We start from the raw sequence: 26,239 nt of genomic DNA on the forward strand, positions 1-26,239 counted from the left end.
TGGCGATCCTGGTGTAACAGCTAAAATGGCAACTTCTTTTGTTCTCCTCTTGTGTGGTTGACTACCGTATACTTCGAAATTTTAAAACTTATTACTTAACAGATACTTACAGTTTTTACATCAATATGATCGGCTTGAAGAACGGGATTTATTGATATACTTTGAATTTTAATCCGCAAGAAAAAAACTCTACAACTTAAAATATGGGAGAATCGAATAATAATAATAACAATATATTTGACTACAGAATACAAAATCTAGTCAATCAAATTAACGACATTTTTCTAAGGATATGTTTTTCCCTTTTATACACAAAATAGAAAAAAAAACAACTTTAGATTATTTTCCCTTTATGAAAGAAAGAGGAAGAAGATATTTTTGTGCTCTCGAAATCAGTGGAAAGATGACACATTTATCATGCTTCCTGATTCACACACACATACATAGAGAGAGAGAGAGAGAGAGAGAGATTCTTGTTCGTTGGAATTGCTTCAATTTATTTGAACTATCAAATTATTTAAATGAAATTTCTTAGTTAAATCCAGTATTCAATCAAAATGATCAGCAATCTCCATTTCAAAGAACTTTCTTTCTTGTTGCTGTTATTTTAGAGGATTCACTCAAAATCCTCAAAAATAACAGAGAGATATCAAAGATATATTAAAAAAGGTTGATAAAACTCCTATATTTTTACAGATAAAAACAAAACCAACAAAAACAAGAGTCTGATAACTTTATAAAATAATTGTGCTAAAAGACAAGCTTATGCCCACGTTTTATATAGTTATGTTAAAGACTGACTGAAGATATGCATTGAACATCCAGAAATTTGTTAATATCCAACCCACATGACTTATAATGCTTCAGAGCTGCTAATATTAAAAAAAAACGACAACATGAGTATCAAACTCTACATTGTAGATTATTCAATAGTCGTAACAGGAAATAATCATATAATTAAGATGACCCTTTCAGGTTTTTAGAATAATCAGGTCAATATTTGTAGAGTTGTGTACAGTGTTATATAATACATATCAACAAATCTGCTGCTTCATCTTATCAGATTTTATGTAATGACTCTGTTTTTTATGTGACTGCACCTACAAAAGGGTTCTAAGCCTACAGTATAGGCTTACAACCTTTCATGGTTTTTATTATTATATTAATTCTGTTTTCATTAATTTATATATTTTTATAATTATCTAGCATATTCTGATAGACGGAACCACCACGCTAGAGTGCACGTAATCACAAGACTTAAAAAATATCTAAAATTAATTTTATAAATATCTATAAATAATTTTATTATATTTATAATATAATAAAATAAAAAAATAAAATAATTTTAGAGAAGAAATTCGAAGTCCAAATTTTCTGCATTTATTCTACAGAAAAATTAAATTATGTGTACTACATTGAAAATTGTAAAAATCAATTCTTATTGTTTTTACCCAATACTTTGCACTCACATATTACAATCAAGGCCTTGAAAATATCTCGACTGGATATCCCCACTCGAGCAAACTTTAATTAACTAAAAGGATATTAAAAACTCGTTCACTCACCCACAGTTTTCTCAAGTAAATGCTAAGATTAGGGTGTGTCAAATAAAAGAGAATATAACTTCTTATGAGACTCTTGTCTTAATCTTTTTTAAAATAAAGGAAATGTGCCTAGTTTTACACAGCAATTAAAAAACACTGTGTTCTTAAATATAACTTAACTACGTCCGCTATTTCACTGACTATAAGTGACAAAGTAGTATATTGTTTTTGTTTTAATGAATACGTTTTTGTTTTTAAGTTCTTTGTGTATAAAAACACTACTTGGCAGATGTCGCTTCACACTTCCGTTAAATAGAAGCCGAACAATAAACATACAAGTACTTTACTGCAATTTACGCTGTACAAAACGTCTACTTAACCAGGTAAGTGAGAATTTAGTAAGCCAGATAAAGGTGTCGTTTTAAAGTAATAAACTACTAACAATATTTAAGATTAAATAAATTTGATATTTAATAAGAGTCAATTTTATTAAATTTTATTAAATATCAAATTTTAATTTCTTAATTTTTTAAAATTTAATTTAAAATATTTGGAATTTAAATTTTCTAAAACTAATATTTAATATTTTAATTCAGGATATTACGGTTCTTTATTTTCTATTTGGTTATAAAATACGGCTGCATATATAATAATTTCCATTTAAATATCTTACTTATGCCAAATTAAAGTCATCTGACTCTATATTTTAGTAATTTAATATTTTAAAATAACATTTAAAATTTAATAATTGAAAACAGGATAAATATTAATTTGCATATTTTGAAGAATGGATATTTGTTTTGCAGGGATATTTTTGAATGTCTTTAGGGTTTTCATCATTCGAGGGAGGGGGGGGGAGGTAGGAGACTACTACCTTGATTATTGGAAGTCTGAAGTGACTTCAAAAAGAAAAGCCTCGGTTTAATACAATTTCATCATTATATTAAACGTTATATTTTATAACTCTTTTTTTAAAAGAATGCCTGAGTTATTTGTAATAACAAGTAACATCATAATATTTGAATAACATTTAACTAATATTTAATATTTTAATTCAGGATATTATGGTTCTATATTTTCTAAATTCGGAATATTAGCATAATTATAGAAATAAGAGAATAATCTTACCACACATCTTTTCATCGGAACCATCGCGATGACAGTCTATCCGGAAGTCACACCACCAGTCCTCTGGAATGCACGAACCACTGTCACAACGTGCGTACCCATCTGGACATCCAGAAATGTTAGCTGAAATGTAATAAATGTCTGAATATTTAGAAAAGATCTAGCTATTAACATGTATTTTTTTAGTTAAATGTCTTTCATGTGATAATGTATCAATGCTCTATAAAAATAAAGAATTGGGAATAGAACAGTTGGCCACAGAGATAGAATGCAGTAAATAAACAGAATAATACATATTTATAAATATATGTACAAAATTAGTAACAGGTATTTGAAACTCTTTTAGGATAACCGTAGTTTAAATCTTCTAGATGAAATTCTTAAATAAGTACAAGATCATTTCACCAGATGTCACCAGCAACTAATATCTACAAATGTGTAATAGAAATGTTTATTTCTGAAAGTCAACAGCATCACATTGATGAATTCTGAATTCCATCGGAATGTTTTTACCTCAGCTCTACTGGAATATAGCGGCCTGGAGTATACTATTTCTGTTTGCCAATGAGTACAATCAAATATAAGGATGTAATATAATATCTGCGTCTTAAATCCAAGAGATTTGCATTGGTATTAGACTCAACTAACTAAAATAACCGTAACTAAACTATTAAACTTTTTAGAAATTGACAACCATTATGCTAGTCAGACCACAGGTAAATTAGGAATGTCAGAGTAGTACAAAGGTAAAACCGAACTGAATCTTTTGCAACAATGAACAAATTAGAGGCTTAAAATGATGACACATTTTTCTCAGCCTTTTAGACTGATCCAATGACTTCCGGTATAGACAAAATGTGAACAGCCTATCAGGAAATTTGAAACGGGGGGGGGGGGGAGAGTGTGACGGATTCTTTGCTTTGTATATGCGCGTGGTATTTCGCGAAGAGGAATGTTTCTAAATCCCACATTCAATTTAATTATTCGGTTATAAGTAAATTAATTACTGCAACTCAAAATTAATTTCGTTTTTATACACATGAGCTATTTAAGAACGGAAGTAAATAGTGGGTGACCTTCATCGCCCGGTGTGAGATTACTATCCCATCTTGTTTCTTGTTTTCCGAAAGTAGCTAAAAAAATACTGTCCAGTCTTTGGGTTAGGATTTCCGTATGACTCAACACACAAAGCCCATTCAAGGACGTAATGTGCAATAGGTTTACAAATTCTAGCGAACGGAATTGATATGAAATAATGTTTTTTTTTAAGGTAAAGCAACCAAGAGATAACAATGTCAAACAAAAGATCACATCAATATTTTCCTGATAAATTTATTTAAAATTATTGTGAAACTATTATACACTTTTAGAAAATTTTAAAATTAAAACAAATAAAAGATATTTTAAATAAAACTAAAAGATTTTCGATTAGCACCTTCTATAGTTTAGAATAAAATTTAACATTCTGTTTCTGTTTGATTATCATATTTATTGCATATCTGCATGCGTGAATATTACTTTAACGTGCGATGGGTTGCACAAAAGTCATCTTTACGTAGATTTTACTTCCTAAGGCAGTGCTTCCCAAACTTATGGATGTAAAGGCTCCTTTGGAAAAATTAAAATATTTCATGGCCCCATCGAAAAAAAATCGTAATACAGACATATATTATTATAATATTTATTGTATTTATATTCAATACAAAACATACAGAGCGAATATTGCAGAAATCAAATGCAAATATTACATTTTTAGCATCTTACATACACATTTGACATGCAACACTTCGTCTTAAAACATTTTAAATTTCTTTTCATTATTTCGAGACCCCGCCTCAACAAAAGTAACGGCCCCCAGTTTGGGAAGCGCTGTCCTAAGGTATAAGAAAGCTCCTCTGGGTGAATGAATGAATGTCATGATCCAAACTAAGCCAGATATTAAGGGTTTACAGTATTTCTTTATCCAATCTTATTACCAAAATTATTTAAAAACTATATTCCTTGTTATAATTTTTTTCGGTCATAAAAATTCACTCACATGCTAAATGAATTTACAAAGGAAAGAAAATTATCTAATAATGGGATTTAAAATCAGCGGCAACCCAGAAAAATTAATTAATTCTATTATATGGAGAGCATAGATAACATTCTGAGTTTTCAAACTATTAGAACCAAACCTCTCAGAGAAAAATAGAAAGCTTTTCACTATGCTGAGTGGAGAATGTAAGCCACGAATTAGAATCTTTAAATGCTAATTAGAGCCCACCGTTGTCTTCGGCAAGAATCACAAAATGAATATCTTATTTATAAACAAAAATCCCATCTTTCCGAACTATACGCTTCAGTAAAATAGTTCATATAATCCCAAACAGGCTGATATAAATAAATTAATCAGTCTAATTAAGTATTCCTTTATTAAGAGAAAAATAAGTAGAGCTCATTGAGCTTTCAATAAGTGTGCGTAAAATTAAGTCAATTTTCAGCGAGTAGTTTATTATTATTATTATTACTGAAATATGTCTCTCATCTATTACATACCGATACATCTTCTGAGCTAAGATAAAACCCTACATTCTGTCTTCAGAACATATAAAACAAATAATACCTCCAGGAAATAAACATCTCTCTACATCCCCACATTAACATGGACCGCTTCTGATTTTTCCCATGCATAAATTATGTGTGACAGGAGCGCCCCCATTTAATACATTATGAGAAAAAAGTTTCCTACTTTTGGTTCAGGTGACGTTTTCTACGTTCGCTTTATATGTGCTTATGTTGTACATTTAAAAAAAAAATTTTTTTCATTGCACCTACGAAAAATTTAGGTTTATTTGAGGAGTTCAGGTATAATCAGTCGTAACTTTCAACCATTTATATAAGCAGACTTTGATAAATTATCAATTTTATATACTTTGAAGTAGTATTTTAACCCAGAAATCTATGTTATTAGTTGGATTATTTAATATACTGTCAGACTTTCACTGCTTTATATGGCTAAATATCATTTTCTTTTACACATATTGATGAAGTATAAAGATGAAATTTGCTCATTTTTATACGATTTTATACGCTTTGGAGATGTGCGTTTTGTTAGGAAGCACATACTTATGTGAGCTGTTCTTCTCCAGAATGAAGCATGTGAAGTCAAAGACAGAAACTCACATTACGGACCAACATCTCGACAACATTGAGAAGCTGGTCAAGGAAAAGCATTGCCAAGTTTCCCATTGACATTGTAAAAAATGAATGTTTTCTTCATTAAATTATATTTTTTTCAAGTATTTATTGTATTTATTTATCATAAACCCGACTCCTATCTACGCTCTTAAAGCTGAGTTTGTTTATTTTTATAGGATTTTATGTAAAGTATCAAATGCACAGCGTTCCTTGTGAATCTGGAAAGCATCTTACAATTCTAAATACCCCAGTATAGCTCAGTGGCCGGCGGGTTTCATTGAAATTTTTAATGCGGCCCGCACTGTGAAAGGTTGAAGACTCCTGATTTATCTAAAAAAAAAAATAGAAGTCGTAGTAGCCAATAGCGAAATAGCTTGACAATTAGTTGTGTTTTGTTATTTTTTTAAATCGTGACTAAGTGGAATTTGAGAAAACTAATTAAATATAATCAAACAGTTTTAATAATTTCAAAAGCTACTCCTTTACGATTATTTCTCTTTTAGCTATCAACTCTATTCTAATATTTTACTATAGCAGATTATTATTATTATTTGACACCTCCAGGGAGTCCAAAGAATCATGGAGGGAGAGTGTGCCAACAGCATCGAACGACTATAGGTCCCTTCCAACTACCAACCGCGCTCAAACTTGCTTAACTTTTTGCGTGACCCATTAGTAGCAGAAGCTCTACCAATCGACCAACCTTTGCTGGCAGATTGAGATCTATATTTTATTTTTATTTTATTTCTTGGATTTGCGTGCTTTGTAGTTTGATTTTCCTCTCTTCCTTTTATATACATTAAGTAAGAAGACATTTATTCTTCTTCCCTGAGAGTATTGTGTTTGTTTATTATTAAAGACCGTACAGTCAAAATATGGTCACTGTACTAATAATTCATAGTCGCCCCCCCCACCTCAATCTGGGTCGATTCGAATAGATCTACGAATGTTCCGGTGAAGGATTCTTACCTCCTGATCTCTCGACCACTCATTTCCAGAAATGTTCTATGGGATTCAGATCTAGCAAATTCGGTTGCCATGGTAACACCTGAACGTCCCTGTCATATTCATAGAACTCTTCGCAAACGATACTGCCAACTTGCTAGTATGGCGCATTTATAGTATTCATGGTACTGTCTGTGGTTATATGGGCTCAAAGTGATCCCTAGGAAAATGTTCCCCCCCACATACACATACCACGAAGCTGTCGCTTCTTTCAAGTTTTTACTGGATCGTGACATCGGGTGGAATCACCCGATATCATTCCACCCTTCATCCACCATCCTCACCTGATAGATGCAACCGAGATTCATCCGAAAATGTTTTTCCAGTCTTGAACTGTTCATTGACTTCTCTCAGGTGCAAACTGTAGACCTCGTCATCGCCAATTATTTCTAAGCATGGGGGGCTTTGACTGTGGGGTCTACTTTCTAGGGCCATACAGAGGACAATAAATTATATTGTGGTCTAGGAAACGCCGCCCATTTCTTTTCTGATTAAATTCCGTGTTCAGCAGTTCCACAGTTTTTCGTCTATGAGCTTGCACAAGGCGGAAAAGTCCACGTTCACCACGAGATTCAGTTACGCATGACCACCCCTGGCAACAGACGTTTTGACCGCTCTAGGAATACTTACTGTATCAATCTCAGCGACAGGTTTTCAATAATATTGGCTATTTCCTGGATACTATTGCCTTCACCTTGTATCCTACAATCATGTCTTTTTAAAATTCCGTCAGATTGGCAATTTCAAATAAATAGTACGTCACGCACTTCTAGTGTCATGTACACTGGCTTTCACACTGATACGAAAGTCATCTGCTGGGTTGAAATGGCTAATTGTGAAATAACAGGGATGGACATAATATTTCAACTGGACCGTGCAGATTATCTGAATATTCTGAGTATTGATATTAGGTCAATTTTAATCAATTCTTACCTCCATCATACGATTTAACAATATTTCACTATTGTGTATTCTGCTTCTTTTGGTATTATTGTTATTTTAGAGTTCGTTGATATTTCTACAACAACGCAGTACGATAACATAACTGAAAATGCCGACAATTCTTCTATACGGAGTGTCGCAGGTGTTCTATCATTTGTTGTATCAGTTCAGGAAGTTAATAATACATAGAAGTGGTTTCTAAGTTCTAGTTCAAAGAACATCGGGGATATGCCAGCTGGTGGCGTCTGTATCGGAATTTTTCTTTAGAAACCTTATTTCGATAAGTAAATAATAGTAGGAGTCTAAAAAAGGAGTCGTCAAGTATGTGAGGGGTAAGTATTTTTTTTTAAATAAAAATGTATTCTTTGCGTCTGTGTACTGATGGTGAGCTTTATAGAATTTGCATTTGATAAATATGAATATATCAGAAACCGGCTTCCGTCGTTCTGCAAATCGAGGATGAGAAAACAAACCCTCCAAGAGCTCAAGAAATCGAAACTTTCAGATTACCTGAATCACATCACATGGTTATACATTCAATTTTTAGCATGCAAAATATCTACTGCTTTTTTATTGTAGAAAGAAACAAATAAACGTGATCGCTGTGCACAGATATTTAATTAAGTGTGAGTACTGTATTTATACAAATAATTCGGTTTTAAATTTCTTAAACCATCATCAATATTTTGTATGAAAAATGACATTTTGTTTCATGCTGTCCTTATAAGGACTAGCTTAAAGGGACGAAACAAGAATGCTTTTCATCTTCCCCGTTATCTGTAGAGGACAGTGTAGGGATAAAGTGTTATTGAGCTATTAAAGCTCTGATCATGGAAGGAGGGTAACAGCAATAGCCGCGCCTCAGTTAGAACTTCTTTAGCTACAGCATTGCCATCCATTACCCTCCAAAGGTTCATACTTTACGTCTTTATGCTGTCACGAGAGAAAACCAAATAAATGTAATATTATCAGGATTTGAAATTGGTGTACGAGTGAATATAATTGTCTTTAAAAAGTAATAGTATATATAATTATAATAAAAGTTTCAGAATTTAAACATAAAATATACGTCATTTTGGTTGAGGATTACAAAGTAAAGAAGGATTTTTCTTTAAAAAGTTGAAATATGTGAGAGTAAATATTAAGTTTCACGTGAATACTCTAAAAACAAATATCTTTCATATCTTTCTATAGAATTATTACATAGAAGACGTAATCTGTGAGGCGTTCTGCATTTATATTTGGTTTAAAATGTTCAACATGAAAGAATCTAATTTTACTTTCGCCGAATATATAACTGCAGTTGTATTATTGTGTGTGTGTGTGTGTGTGTGTGTGTGTGTGTGTGTGTGTGTGTGTGTGTGTGTGTGTGTGTGTGTAACAGTTGTACTAATAAAACAAATCCTCAACACATTTTATTTCTGGAAATAGTGCAAATCAAACTCATTAACCTTAACAAACTTTTGGAAATCGGTAGGCAGCCAGTCCCAATCGTTTTACAGGTAGTTGAATTCGTGGAAACGTCGGGTACGAGAGTATGAAAGCAACTGCCGCTAATTGGTATTGATAAATCCTAATTGCTATATTGTTGTCTGAAAGAGTATGAATTCTAAGATTGATGTGCATGGACTTTAGGACAAACGCCGATTTCTCTGGATGAATCCCTACTTCCTGATAGAAAGTTCCTCTTGTTGGTTACTAGAATCGACCTTAACGGTCTTTCTTCTGGTGTTAGCGTTACAGACTAGAAGCGCTACCAAAAAGATATACGTAGTAACTGATTTTATTTTAATAAATAAATAAATTATTTATTTATTTATTATAATAAATTATTTATTCGTAAATAATTCATTACAATATACAGTATACGTTATACTTCTAATATTAATTTTTTATAAAGGGCTATAAGGAAGAAATTAAAAACTACAAGCCTATAAGCCTACTCCCCACCATATATAGTCTTCACAAAAAATATAAATAATAGAATAAAATCTAAACTAGAGGGAATCCAATCCTGTGAACAAGCTGAATTTAGAAAGAATTACAATACGTTTGACCATACTCACACATTAAGACAGCCCATTGAAAAATCAATTGAATACAATAAACCCTTATGCTTGGCCTATATAGACTATGAAAAAGCATTTGACTCAGTTAAAACATCTGCAACACTAAAAGAACTTGGAACCCAGGGAACTGAGAAACCATATATTGAAACACTAAAACATATTTACAATAATGCAACTTCTGTAATTAAATTATATAAAAACAGTGAAAAGTTCCCAATACAAAAAAGCATGCTATAAGGCGACACCATATCTCCCAAATTATTTACAACTGCACTAGAGGAGGTCTTTAGAAGCCTTGATTGGGAAACAAAAGGAATAAATATAAATGGAGAAAGGCTGCATCGTCTGAAATTTGCAGATGATATGGTTCTAATAGCAGATAATCTTGAAGATCTGGAAGAAAGGCTAAATCAGCTAAATGAAGTTTCCAAAGTAATTGGATTAAAAATAAATATAGAAAAGAAATAATGATGAATAAATACATAAACTATAGAAATGTCAAAGTTGAAAAACCATGAAATAGAAGAAGTTACTTCATATGTATATTTGGGCCAGTTGTTATCCTTTGAGGATTGTCAAAGAAAGGAGATTGAGCTAAGAATTCACCTTGGGTGGATGGCTTATGGAAAAATGAGAGACATATTCAGAAGTGATATCCCTATGAGTCTAAAAAGGAAAGCTTTCGACCAGTGCATACTTCCTATCCTAACATATGGAGGAAAAACATGGACTTTAACAGAAGCCCTAAACAAAAAGCTGAGAACAACACAACATCGTATGGAGAGAAGTACGTTAAAATTAACATTAAGAGATAGGAAGACAAATACCTGGATACGATCTCAAACAGGTGTCATGGATATTGTAAAATACATTAAACAGGCTAAGTGGAGATGGACTGGCCATATTGCCAAATGCAGTGATGGGAGATGGATTAGAAAAACAACAGAGTGTAGACCACTGGATGGAGCAAGACAAAGAGCAAAACCAAGAAGAAGGTGGATGGGTGAACTTGAGCAAATTGCAGGAGTGAGATGCATGGGAGAGGCAGAAAACCGAGGGGTCTGGAAAATCATGGGGGAGACCTTCGTCCAGCAGTGAACAGAACCAAAAGGTTGAAGAAAAAGAAGAAGATACGTTATACATTGCTGCTTAAATACGAGTAAAGTAAGTCTAATTTGTATTCTGTTTTATATTACTCCTAAATCTTTCATAATGCTGCTAAAAGATATTTATTTCTTTTGCATAAAATAAATACAATAATGGTATATTTCTGAAACGCATCGTATTGTATAAATTTAAATTTACTGTAGCTATTATTAATGATCGCTCTTATAATTTAAAGACTAAAATAAATATTTTATTTTCTCTCTCTCTCACACACACTCACCCATCCACACACACACACACACACACACACACACACACACAGATATTAATATTTTATGTGTGTGAATATATATATTATATGAAAGGAGAAAAAGCGGACCAGCCAAACGTGCTTCATGCTGTTTGAGATAGGTAGAAGATGATGGTTTCAAAGAATAACATTTCACTTATGGAAGAAAGTCAATGAACTGTGTTCTATTGTAGAACACAGTTTTTTTTAAATACAAAAATATGAAATTGCAGAGTATAATTAGATGCAATAACATCTCCTATGTTAGTGGAATTACTGAAATGTAACGACCGTTACATTAAACCTCGTAGCTAATCATTTCCAAGGCTATCTCTTAGCTACAGACGAAACAAGGTTAATCTTCATTATCTTACCCACGACAGGAATAATCTCAATGATGTAATCTCAATTGTAATCTTATTGCAATACAACGTAATGCAGCCATTATGTTGTATTGAAATGGTAACCAGATAATGGTTTGCTAGACATTAGTATGCCCAAATCCGTAAATCTACAGATTTACGGATTTTATTATAATGCGATTTTAATTCCTTCAAATTCGAAATTAGATAACATTATAACGCATTTTTAAGTTTAGTTATGTTTCAGATTATTGAGTAAGATTTATATACGTAAAATGAAGTAGTTGCTGAAGGGTAGGAGTTCCGCTGAACTGACATTTTCTTAAAAAGATGGGGGGGGGGGGGGGTGTCACACACATATAAAGGGTCTTAAATTTTTACATTTCACATTCGTTTTAATTCATATGCTCAATACTTAATATTTCTCGCAAATCAGTATGTAGGTTTATATTTTATTCCATCCTCTATTTTGGTTAGTCCTAACGGTCTGTGAATCTCGATACCTTGGCATATATAAACCTAACTTTTATTAGCCTAAGTCGAGTAATCCTACCTTCGCTATCTAACACATCTGTCTATAGTTAGTGAAGTCTGGTTCTTTCTACTACGCTATATTTAGTTATTTTACCTATCCCCCTCCACATACACACACATGAGAAGTTGCAGAACCTATAGAACATTATTTAGGGCACGGGCAGGGATAAAATAAAGCAATTAGTTGATATTATGTTTTAACAGCTGCAGATTTTAGTACTTGGGGAATACCCGAGTAGGAAGGCCTTTTTTTCTGATAATAGAACAGGATTGGCTGAATGAAAGAGTAGGAGAGAAACGTTCTGTGATTTTTAGTTATATTAAAGTACTGAGAGAAAATGAAAATGAAATACTGACAGAAAATACGTGAGATAAAGCTGACAAAAACCAACTTACTTTATAATAAGTTTAGATAACTTCTAATTAAGTGAATTTCTTTGGATTCATCTAATATGCATTTATTACATTTTAGTGAAAGTTGTTTACAATCTTAGTGAAAACGTCGCCTGTGAATTTGCCACTTAGTTCAGCAGAATCTTGACAGAATCTTGACAGCAGAATCTTGACAGTTTACCAAAGACGTTAATAAAGTGCTTTTTTGGAAAATTTTTTAAAATGTTTCTTTAAACCCTGGAAGCAAAATGAAGCGTCGAAAGGCAAGGAATGTCAACGTAGTCCTGCCAATTTAAAGACCTAGATCGATGAGGATGCATGCTACTGCTTTCAAACAAACTGTGCGAAATATTTTACTTTTTTTTTGCTCTTTTTATGAGAAAATGTTTTCGACTATAACGTTACCTGATCTCTTAAAAAGAGTCCTCTTGAGAAACTGCTAATAGCAGTAGCTAAAAGTATTTTTAGCGACTCGTATTAGAATCTTATCCTAATGTGAAAAAACCGTTAGTTTCATTTAAAGCCAGTCAAAAAGGATTCTTATCGTAAATAATGGTTGGAAACGGAGAACCATTCATGATATAGAATAGCCTCAAAAAAGAAAGAGAAAAGAAAAATAAAATAGACAAAGAGAATTGATTGTGATTATCCTGTGTAATTCGTTCATAAAGGTAATTCCCAATAACCATTTGAAATTTTTGTTCCTTAATCTCAGAAATTCCACTCCTTTAAAAGAACTTTTTACTTTCCAACGTTTATTTTTCTATATGTAATATAGACACACACACACACACACACACACACACACACACACACACACACACACACACACACACACACACACACACACACACACACACACACACACACACACACACACACACACACACACACACACACACACACACACACACACACACACACACACACACACACACACAAGAGCCAAAACATTATGACCACCCAGCCTGTTTTCGGACAAACAGACTGCACGATAGGCCGGAAACAGACTGGCGGTATTCTGGTATGGGAATTGTTCTCTTGGACACCACAGGGTACTTTCATCCTCACTTAACAGACCTGGACTGCTAACTCTTACCTTAGGATTGTTTTGGACCAAGTATTTCCCTACATGGTAATAATGTAACCTGATGGATCTGGACTCTTTTCAGAAAGATCGATGTAATTCTCTGTGTGGAATCGTGGAAGGCAGCATCCAGCGGTCAACGCTACTCTCGCCCACGATCCCTGACCTCTGAACATTTCTGTGATCCCAAGACGAGGGAAAGCGATTATCTTGGGCCAGAGGAGGCCTAACCCCTACTACTACACAATATTTATTTGCCAATACGATATGGCATATAAATAATGTGATCATAATATCAATCGCTTGAGTTCCCGATATACAATCAGAAACTTCGATTTCTCAGCATAGACGTTTCGCTTTACCTCGTTTATAAAGAACTAAATATGGAACGCACATTGAATAAATATATCGTAATAGTAGCGAAGCCTTTTTGGTTATGCTTTTCATTCAAATCTAGAAAGAACAAATTTTTTACACATTTTAATTTTTTTCAAATCTAATCTCATTCATTGTGTAGCACATACGGTAGATATAATGTTTATAACACACTTTGTATGATGCATTCTTATGAATATTCAGCAATTAATAATCTGATAATCATTCACTTATATCTGTGTTTTATAACATCATCATTATACCTAATATTATACATTTCGGTCATTGATTAATAATTTTAGAATGCTATTTATTCACTTAAGAAGCAATATATGACAAGTGAATTCATGCCAGTTTTTGGGATAGTTTCCTATTTACCGTTATAATATGCTTCACTATATTATAAAGACAATACCAAAAATACATAATTTCATCATATTAAAATTTATAACATATATCGTTTTGTTTGGAACAATCTCTTAAGTGTGACATTAAAACAGAGAGAACAATCTACAAGGTTTTTCTCTCTCTCTCTCTCTCTCTCTCTCTCTCTTTCTAAACAGAAACGAACAGTTTAATATAATTGTTATGATCTCTTTCTCCATAGATCTGTCCAATGAACTGCAGCAGCAACAATCCACCTGTTATAGTTAGGCTCGGCTGTCAAAGATCATCGTACGTAATATTATCTCTCGGCATATATCCCAGGAATGCTTTACTGTTTTCAGGAGACCACATTTCCAGTCGAACACGCTTAACACCCTTGCTTAATATTTTGGGAAGTTGCAATGCCGACGGTTCCTCATCACTCAGTGTAGTGCTCTTTTACCGCGTGCTATCACTTTCTTAGACTAACTCGGTTGAAGAGGATTGTCAGTGTGCCTAGGAAGCTGCTATTCTTTAAATAGCATCCTGCCCAGGCCTCAAGGGAATGATCAGAAAACGAGTCGACTACCTGTTATTCATCTGTCAAAGGACGGACATTCACTAGTTGCTTCGGGAACTTATTCGATTATTTTAGTGGATACAGTATTATGTCAGATAACTTATTATTATCTTTCGAAACTTAGATGAACTTTTATTCGCGCATACAAATCTGCGTTTCAATTATTAAAAACAAAGTACACATCATTGAATAAATAACTATTTAGTTTAATTGTAATTAATATATATATATATATATATATATATATATATATATATATATGTAGGAAGTATTTTTATATATATATATATATATATATATATATATACCCATTTTTTAAAATAGTAAGATACATTACCACAGCCTATTTCGTCAGTTTTGTCCAGACAATCATATACTGTATTACATCTTCTGTCCATGTGTACACACTGGTCATTGTTACAACGGAATTCATCTTGGGCACAAGGCTCGTGTTCTAAAATATTAAATGTATTTCAGCATTCACAAATAATGTGGTTGTTACATTTCAGCATATTAATTATAACACAATAAATGTTTTACTGGCCATATGTTTGTTTTATATTCATGCTTCCATGGCATGATGAAAAGGATGTAAGAAAATAAAATTACAAAATTGGCAAAATTACAAAATAAAATTACAAAAAAAGAACTGTGGCGATTATTATAGGTGTATTAGTATTATTTATATTAAAGCATAAACACAATTCAAAATAAGAAAATATTTAAATTTTCTAAATGTTTCTTATTAATACGACATAATTTTATATAAGAAAAATAGTTAAAAAATGTTGTAATTATACTGAGTTTTGACGATGAACCAGAAGCCATTTTTCGATAGATAAACTTTAAATTCGTGTTGCCAGTGCATTATTTTCATTGATTACCAGCTGGACACAGCAACTAATGCCACAAATAAAAATTTGTAAACACAAAAACTGTGATATTGTCCATTTAGGTTGTGCACAACAATTATATAATGGCTACTGAAAATATGTAGTACTTACCACAATTGATTTCGTCTTCTCCATGGAGACAATCTTGCAGATGATTGCATTTGACTTCAGGAGGGAGGCAGCGGCCATCAGAGCACCAGAAATTATTAAGATTTGTTAGACACTCTTCGAATGTGATACCTGTTGTTTATATAATACGATGAATTATTATTCTAATTACATAACCTCGATTGCTTCGTTAATATCAAATAATAAGAACGATAACGCAAACATATCATAAACAAATAATGATTTAAATGAATTAAATCTTAAACGCCTTTTATTTCCATATAACGCAGATCTACTTTTTAAGTCCTGACTTTTGGAAAAACGGTAGCTAGTCTAATCCCAGCCAGTCATTGATAACTGATCATAAGCCAATCGATGAGTTCATACAACAATCAGAGAACAGAATATGACAGACGACCGCTTCCATCTCTTGGTTCTAAAACCTAACAAGTAATAACTAGTGAAGATGCCAAATTAAATATGGAAATAGACAAGAGAATAGACAAATATGGAATAGTGAAGAGCCCAAACGAATTAATTCATACGGAATAATTATATGCCGCAGGCCAGAATAGTCAGAAGTGTCGTACGGAAAGCTGAGTATGAAAAGAAATTGCTTTGCAAGTTAAAGAATTCTATCGTTATGCTGCAAGTAAAAGGAAGAATGAATTTGTAAAAATAACTCACTGGATGCGGGTGATTGATGTAGAACATATTGTTCAACTAATACGTAACCGTTATGCTAAAAGCTATCAATTTGGTATATGCAACATTGAACTCACCACTACCTCTTCACTGTTTGAGAAATCTCGTGTGTAAGAGGAGGAAGTACTAGAGCTGTTGCACAAACTGAATAAGAATTCTGCAATAGTAACTGGTGGAATATTAGCACTGATTCTATCTGAACTGGCTGTTCCTTTGACCAGGCTATATAAGTTGAGTCTCAGAACAGGGAAGATAATTTTCACAGGAGTGGAAAGAATGTATGGTAATCCCATTGCACAAGGGTGATTCAAAGACCGATGCATCCAACTATCGAGCAATAAGTATCTCAGGAGGGGTCGTGGAGATTTTGGAAAATGTAGTTAGAACTATCATTCAGAAATGGGTTTACAGAGAAGCTCTACTTTGCAACGAACAAAATGGGTTTACTAAGGAAAGGTCATGTTTTAGCAACTTGCTTACATTCTATAACAATGTTACCACTGAGTCAGACAAGGGGAATGGATACACCATGATACTTTTCGATTTTGCTAAGGCTTTGACAGAATACAGCATGACAGACTGCTGCATAAATTGGAGAAAATAGGATTGTATTATAAACTATTGGCAAGTATAAGAGGATGGTTGACTGGCAGATATCAACAAGTCGTATATGGAGTGTGGGAATTGGAAGATTCAAGATAACCAGTGGTGTGCCTCAAGGATCAGTCCTTGGTACATTGTTATTCAGTCTGTATATTAATAACATTGGTAAGGATTTGACATGCGATATATAACTGTTTGGTGATGATGCAAAGATAGGTAGTATAATCAGGAATGCTGCTAATATGCATAATAACAGGAACTGTGAGCATGTGAAAATAGCTGTCAGTTCAATGTTAATAAATGTAAGGTCATGTACTTTTGGTGTGATTAGATATCCAATGTCGTATTATATTTGTGGAGTTATGCTGGAAGAAATTGATAATGCTAGGGATCTTAGAGTTTTAGTCAGTAGCAAGTTGAAGTTCAAGGGTGATATAGCAAAGATTGTAAATACCACTCAGAGAATAATTGCAATGCTGAGGCGAACTTTGACATGTAAAGATAAGAAAGTCATTTTGCTTGTTTACAAGGCCTTGATAAGATATCACTTGGACTATTGCGGTCAGGTGTGGTCTCTTGGTTTCCATTGTGATTCTGATACAGTGGACAGAAAGAGAGAGAGAGAGAGAGAATGTAAAGGAGAGTATCAAAATGATATCAGGATTACGGAATACTGATTATGAAGACAGATTGAGAATTTATAGATTACAGATACTAGCAAACAGGAGAAAGCGTGATGATATAATTGAGACGTACAAACTGCTGAAAGGGTTATACAGGATTTCAGTTGTTGGAATTATGGAGAGAAGGAAATGACAAGAGGGCATCCTTGGAAGTTGAGAATGAATGTGTTAAGAATGGGTGAGGATAGATTTTTCTCTCATAGAGTGGCGTGATTGGAATGGATTACCATTGGATGCTGTGTGTGCAAGCAGTGTGAATGTATTCAAGAACAAGTATGACATCTGGTACGAATAGTATGGCCTCCCTCGATGAGTTCCTGACTCCCTGGAGGTCCCTGGTAATAATAATAATAAGAAGAAGATTTAGTTAAGCCAAAATGCTAAACTAGAAATATACAAGACAGTGCTCAAACCAAATTTTAATTATGGGCCTGAAAATTGGGTCGGAAGTAAAACAAGCAGTGATTGGAAACTACAGCCCTGAGTGAACAGCAACAGCAGAAAAATGTTAAAAATGATATTAGGAACTTTCGTTATTAACATTCAGGAATGTGTGAGCAGAGTTAATTTATAGTAGCGTACTCGCTTGAACAAAATGAGAAAAGGATAGTGAAACAAGTGTTTGATGGCAGGAGAAAGAGCCAGAGTCAAACCAGATTAAGTGAATTGGAAGACTGAGACCTGAAAATACGTATAAGATCGGACAATTAACATACGTTTTTAGGAGGAAGCAGGAAATGTTGATATACAGTTATTAATAATGCAAACTTTGTCACGATGCGATCATAATATGCTGCACATGCCAGTAAGGGTATTCTCGAGAATTAGCTGATGATACCGAACATGGAATTGGTCCTAGCGCAGCAGTACATAAATACATTAAAACAATTATACTAAAGAAAAATGATTTCATTGTAGTTTTTGAAAGTTTACTGCATATGTGATCCATTTTATTGTTTCAAGAAATTCAGAGTAAGTCGAGTTTTGTATGAACTTTATGCCATGATATTACCTCCCTTTGAAATCAGAATTATATCTTTATAACCTGAAAAAATTTGCTGACGTGTGTGTATATATATATATATATATATATATATATATATATATATATATATATATATATATATATATATATATATGGGCATTCATTTATGGGCATTGAAACAAAAGAATGTTGCAATGCCCATAAATGAATTACCTGTCCCTAAGAAGCAGTTTCAGAATAACGAAAATCCTGAGTCAGTTATTAAACTTGTCTGTTTACGACAAAGTCGTTTCCTTTCACAATAACTTCATTTGTAGTCTCCAGAAGATGACGAAATAAACAATTTCGCTGATTTTTCTACTGTTTCAATCTCTCTCCCTCTCTTTCTCTCTCTCAGTGAACAATACACTGGTGTGCAAAACTTATTAACTTCCTGCTGATCATTTAATAATTTCCTTCTGTTCATAGTATATTAGTAATATATAAATATGTGTCATTGATATATAGTACATAGTACGGAGGACCGGTTCATCCAGTAGTAGTAATCAGCGTTTGTTCTGCAGGTACCGTGTTATTTCAAGTTTCCACTTGCAGCCCCTTATCGATGTCCCTGATTTTTTTCCCCATCCCATCTATTACAGAATGGTTCCACTAATTTAAAGTGGTAAATCTTTGTCCTCGTGATAACTTGCGGAACGCTAAAAAAAGACCACTGTGGGGTCTATTCTAGTCGACATTTAGAGAAATTTTCTACACCCTTTTTAAACCCGTCTCTTGCCGAGTTAACCGATCTTTAATTCAAGTAAGTAGAGTTCGCTCTCACGGAAACTCGGGGTTTTAACCCCGAAATTATGAAAGTAAACTACGTGACTCGTACAATTACAGGCAATAATGTCAGTTGGGGTTAGGAACACGACATGATGGCAGCTGTCTGTGTACTCATGCGATGGGTAAGTAGATAAAGGTGAACTCTTTATCCTCAGAAACTCGTCACTGATGATTTCTAAATATAGAGAAACTTAACTACAGGAGGTAGCTAAAGGGTGAAGACCAACTACCCATATTTTCAAACATGATGAAGGCCGTAAAGCAGTTCATTCCACTACCTTTAGAGAGTGAAAACGCGTTAAAGAGTTTATTTATACTTTTATTATTCTATAACACTAGAATATAATTCTATAACGTAACAATTCACTGCTTTCAATTATTAGCCTAATATAGATGAGCATTGATCGTGATAGAAAATAGCTCTCTTCTATTACTTTCAAGTATATTGAATTTACTAACATAGAATGCATTTAGACCATGCAATGGAAAAATATCACAGAAAAAGAAACTGAATTAATCGTGTATCGTTTCAAATTAAACTGAAGGACACTTCCAAATAACTTCTTACTTTCCATATCAGAAAACGAAATTAGAAACGAATACAGTTTTAAGGTGGAAACAGATCATCTGTAAGCACATCAATACAATATTTATTTCTAAATCACAAATTAAATCAATTATGCATTTTTATTTATCTAGATTTCTAGCTTTTTTCTTCATTAAATCAAACTCCATAATACTGTACTTTATTCTAGTTTATCTAAAACTGATTTCCTGCAAGACGATCATCAATAGTTGAAAATGTAGCCCCTTAAAACAGTTACCATATTTTGGGTAACAGAGTTCTCACACCTGTTCAATATATATATATATATAGGAAAGTCGTAGAGAGGATTATCTGTAATAAAATCCCTTTTCCTATGGCCATAAAGCAAGATTTGCAAGCCGTTGCGTAAGTGATTTATTGTACAAGTTTAGATGACAAAAGCAACAACTTAGAATCTCCACGGAGCGATAGTTGAAGTGTAAATTACTCTCTGGTAGCCTGAACCGCCACATTCTGAACGAAGCAATTTACAGACTATTGGAAAAAATACTACGTGACAAACGCAAACAAGAAATCATGGCGAAAACTGCAGTTTTCAGCATAACAACATATATTCTGTTGGCTCAAGGGAAGCTTGTTGCAGAAGATTCTTTTCTCTCCTCGTATAACAGTGGAATTACTACGTTTGAAATATATATATATATATATATATATATATATATATATATATATATATATATATATATATATATATATATATATATATATATATATATATATATATATATATATATATATATATATATATATATTCCCTACTCAAGTAGGGAATTCCCACCCGTTGCAGCGGGTCCTCCTCCACTCCCCTGTTCCGTTCTGTCCAAGGCTATCTTCTGATCTCTTACTTCTTTTCTATTGCAGATAATCCTGCTTATAAGATTTCTATGTGTTGTGCGGGTGTGAATGAGAGGGCTATTTGCGAATTAGAACAATTTTTCCTAATTTTTTTTTTTTTCATCAGTTTTCGTGTTAGTCGATCTTTGCCAGCGCAGTCAACGTAGTATTTTTGTGACTCCTCAAATAAAAATAAATGGTAAGATTTGCGCATTATTTCAGACAATATCTACCTGTTTGGGCTTGTGAATGTATACATTCACAGAAAAGTAGCACTTTCGTAACCAAAATAAAAATTACTTCAGTTAACGTATTTTCACTATTATCTGTTTAAATACCCATACTAATTTTATAATTTTATAAAACAGTGATGTACCTAAATTCTAATGGGATTTACACCATTTCTTATATTAAATATATCGTAAATTTTTTTAAAGTTTAAGAAAGACAGCTGATTAAAAATACAATACATTTTTAATTAAATATAATGTACCTCCGTATACATTAATTATAAAGGGGATATTTTTCATATCTTTAGATATTTATAAGAAAAAAACCCATATCGAATGTAATCCATATCTCCTTGAACAGAATCTGATATTTTACCATTATTTCGGTGCAAAGGTTTAAGATATTTCCAAAACTATTGCGCTGTTGGGAGATTTCTATTAATACTGCAACATTTCGTTGCTGGGGCCCAATCAGAAATGCCATCGATATGGGTTTGATTATCAATGGTTAACAGAGCACACGACTATTTGAATAAGTCATTGTTGACACTAACCGTTTGCATTTTCCCAGTAAAGAATACGTGGATATCCAATTTGTACACCCTTCACGGTTATCGAAAACGATTTCTCCAATGAAGAATCCTCCAAATGTGTTTTCAGCAATAATTACCGACAGAGATGAGAAATTGGCTTATTTCCGAGCAGTGCTACAGGATGCGGGTGAAATGCAAAACATTATTCAAATGGCACAGCGACCTCATGTTAGTTTCCGAAGAATTTTCTCTACATTTTACACCTCTGAGGAGCATTAAATATTAAAGGCCTGTATCCGTACCATTTACCGAAATTCAAATGAGGATTAGAACTATATATTTCTCTATTTAGAACTTTTCTTTAGGATGTTAAAAAAAAGTAGAAATGTACAACAAGAGAGCTCTGTAGCTCAGATATAAAGGTGATATCCACCTACTACTATCCATCTACAAATGCTACTATCAGAATCGCTTTCAAAGCGTAGTCAAGATAGTTTTCTCTTCCCAAATATAACGTTTCTTATCAAAAACACTTCGGGTTCATACAAGTTCTTTCGTCATGCAGCAAATCCTTCACAGATCAGACAGAAAATGTTTTGAAATTCGATAAAGCATGAACTTCTCAGGGATATCGAACATAAAAGGAAGAATAAATCTACTACATTTTCACAGACCAATACGATTTGGACGGGAATCCACCTTGATGCCTAATCTAGACGAGATTTCTTCTATGACGGCCTTTCGAAGAAACTGATGTAAAACGCTCCCAGTGTACTTTTAATAAGAAATGTTGCCAGTATCTTACATGATATTTGGAAGCCTCTGATATGAGCACGAAACATATCCAGACTTTTACTATGCTACCAACCATCTAAAGGTTATGCGTTCCCATGAAATGGTTAAATGTAATACGCTGGTTGTTTCACATTTCAATATGTACTGCAAGGTTTGAATTGGTTTTTTTCTTAATTATTATATATATTTTTTCTCTAGTTTTTATATTAGTAATTTTAAATAATATAGCCGGTCTTGTAAGGAAGTGCTAAGGGTTTGTTATCCAGAAAACCCAAGTTTTCCTATCCTGCTAAATAGACAAAGCGCCCGGAGAACACACGCAATTATCATGCGCAATCCTTCCTTCTGTTAATCTACATCCACATTAGTTGTCGTTGAAAATTTCTCTATTAATTGCAATATAAAGTAAACATTTCGATAGACATTGCGCCATGTGAACATATTTAATTACTGTAAATTAAACTTGGCTTCACGATGTAGACTTTTGGTATAAAAGTCAAGCTTATTCTCGAAATCGATATTCCTGTCTTCTTTCTTCTTCACAATATTCTGAAAATGTTACAGATAGAATTGTATAACCTAACACCTGAAAGAGTACTTTTCTTCAAACCTTTAATTTTGAATCTGTGCCAGTCTAAGAGAAAAAAAATGTTGGAGAAAAATTTCTCGAATTTTTTTCTTTCGCTATTTTCTTCTTATAGTCCATGATAGCCTTTCCACAGTACTATGTAAAAGTTCGACCTCAACTCTCAAAAGTTTTGTTCTTCCTTCTTATCTATACTAGGATTTTTGTAATTTTTCTGCTTTGTTCTAGCTTCGTTTAAATGTTTCTAGCACGTGACTCCTATCACAGTTGCATCTCGTGTAATAAATAAAAGTTAAATCATTACTAACCAAGACTTACCTTTTTTAAATGCATGAAGCTTGTGTATAATACAGAAACTTTAAAACCCAAGGGATAAATATTTCTAATTTCAAAAATGGCTAATCTTTCAACGAAATATTTTACCATATTCTAGATTCTAATATAATAATTTCCAGTAAAATATGGAACCATAATACAGAACTACACTGTGGTTAAAAATAGTGTTTACAGATTTGCAGTAAGTCAAAACATTTATATTCTAAAGATCAACCCGCTAACGTCTTTTATTCTACAAAGGGAATAGGCGAGTAGTTTGTTTTCGCCCTATTTAACTTTTGGAGACTGGGGGAAGCAGTTATACTCTATCGTCCGTCAACTAAAGCTGGACCAATACTATCACTAATTCTAAATGGCATCCGCTAAAGAGAGGGCAGACAAGTGCAGCCATGCCGTAGTTTCCTAATGCTAACACAATATATTATTGTTTGAAGTGTGCGTTCTACGGTTATTTTTCTTGAGTTTGTGAGATGTAAAACTCGAGTGTCCAGGGAAGAAAAAAACCTGCTTGCCCATGCTTGAGATTGACTACCTCAGGAACCTGTGGTAGGAAGGTTTTGAAATGTTCCTGTAGTCTGCGATGAGAATCGAAGTCAAAAAACCTTTCTTCAGGTTGCCTAGAGTTTTGAACGCAAACGCCACTTACAGAGGTCTTTTCCTTGAATTCTTTTATTAATGTGTATTTCAGTACCCTTACAACAATGGATGAAGAACGGTACATGCGATTGTTTTTCTTTAAAGATGAATAGTTGAAAAAAATGCGCGAGTATTGACAAGCAAACTTCAAACGTGCACATTGCTGACTGAAAAAAAAAACAAAAAAAAAACTTCCTATTCATGTCATTTAACCCATAAGACAAGACTATCGAAAATAGATCCATCTGTGTTCGAAATGGCGTTGCTGGTAAAGGAAATCAGCGAGCAATGGGAAGGGAAAGGCATACACGTATTCAGAGTATTAATACATATTAATGCTATCCTTGAATTTTAAATATAGTAGTATTATTTCCAAGCATCCATGGAGTCCAAAGACTCATATACATTTTTAATCGAATTGCTGTTAGTCAATTGTTATTTATAAAATAATTCAATTACCACATCCATACTCATCGGCTCCAATGTCTCCCCGGCGACAATCATTACGGTCATCACAAATGTATTCCGCAGAAACGCAGCGATTGCTGTGTGCACAAAAGATGCTGACATCGGGATCGCAGAAAGCCACTCCTGAAATTAATAAAGATAGAATTTGCAAATTAAATTATGAAGATATCTATAGCGATCAAGCCGTATTACTCATAAAGAACGACATTGATGAAAAATAAGTAAACAGCAGCGAAAAGGGAGTTTTTATCATATTAAATTTGCAGAGGTTGTAGCTTTGGAAATGTTGAATTCCCATTTTCCAAAGTGTCGTCTGTGGTATTCATTATCGATTTTAATAAGAATGTCAAAGTGACTGCTTATTATTAATAAACGTAGTTAATATATAACGAGATTTGAAGAATTTCGGAATAATTCTTTTACTAGAATCACGTTTTCTGAGCGAATAAATAAGCAGATTAGATAGCTGTTAATTTCATGAACGCAGCAACTAACATTGATTCGAAATTTTGGCTTACAGTTATCAGTAGAATGTTCAGTTAAAACTGAACATTCTACTGATAATTTTTTTTTTATCAGTAGAATAAAAAATAAAATGGTGAAATCAATTCATCTAAAAGATTTATTTTGAAAATTTTATTATGGTAATAAATGTTTATTTTATTTTTATAAAAAATAAGTAATTTCATGTTTATGTATAGTTATAATAGTATTAGTATCTCCATATATTCAATTGATATTAAAGATTAAGAAAATCTGTGACATATGATGTGCATGGAATTAACTTTTTTGTTCATCTGAAAGTTTTAAATAGACAAAGAGGAAGGAATTCCTTACAAAATATTACAAAATACACTAGAAAGTATTATAATGCTGAATTAGAATGTTAAAAAGTAAATGGCATCTTTGAAAACGCCTCTGTAGAAAAAGTCGTTCAAAAACAGTGTCAGAGTTGCCATTTACTGTTGCTATATACTGTGAAGAAAATTACAGGGGAAAAGGCTTCCAAAATGCACCACCAGGGATTAAAGTGGCACTCATTGCAAGTAAAAATTCTTCAGGAAATTCCTTCAGCAGTCAACATGTACAGTGGTAAAGTGAAATATTCTTCGGTGACTTTTACCTTGGTATTATTTCAATGTTCATCGCACATACGTAACCAGCTTTTTTTGGCCTTACTATTATTTCTGAAATGCATGATGCGCGGAATTATAAATACCGTCCCCTAGAAAAGCATATTTACAATAAATATGCATAGCATACGGTCTCGTACATAATTTATTACATTATACACAACGTGATTGTGGGGTAATAAATGCAAAATATACTTTTTGAATAAACAAAAAAATAAATAAGTGAATAAAAATATCATAAAAAAATTAAATTGAATCAGTTATTGGAGAAGAAAATCAGTATTTAAATTCTATTGAGAAGCTTATAAAATATAA

General features: G+C 33.0%; 1 protein-coding gene across 1 annotated transcript in view; it reads right to left on the reverse strand.

The window, feature by feature from the left end:
- The window catches only part of LOC150094841 (G protein-coupled receptor GRL101-like), a 186,431-nt gene that overhangs the window by 73,666 nt on the left and 86,526 nt on the right, over positions 1-26,239 (reverse strand). Inside the window, exons 8-11 of the mRNA XM_090411676.1 lie at positions 24,783-24,914; positions 15,966-16,094; positions 15,299-15,415; positions 2,673-2,795 (exon numbers count right to left, since the gene is read on the reverse strand). Coding sequence (XP_090267802.1) covers positions 2,673-2,795; positions 15,299-15,415; positions 15,966-16,094; positions 24,783-24,914 — 501 coding nt within the window. The remainder of the gene's footprint in view (positions 1-2,672; positions 2,796-15,298; positions 15,416-15,965; positions 16,095-24,782; positions 24,915-26,239) is intronic.

This window comes from Typopeltis vanoorti, chromosome 21 (genome assembly GCF_054136105.1).
Source record: "Typopeltis vanoorti isolate ZY-2024b chromosome 21, IOZ_Tvanoo_1.0, whole genome shotgun sequence".
Taxonomy (NCBI): Eukaryota; Metazoa; Arthropoda; class Arachnida; order Uropygi; family Thelyphonidae; genus Typopeltis; species Typopeltis vanoorti.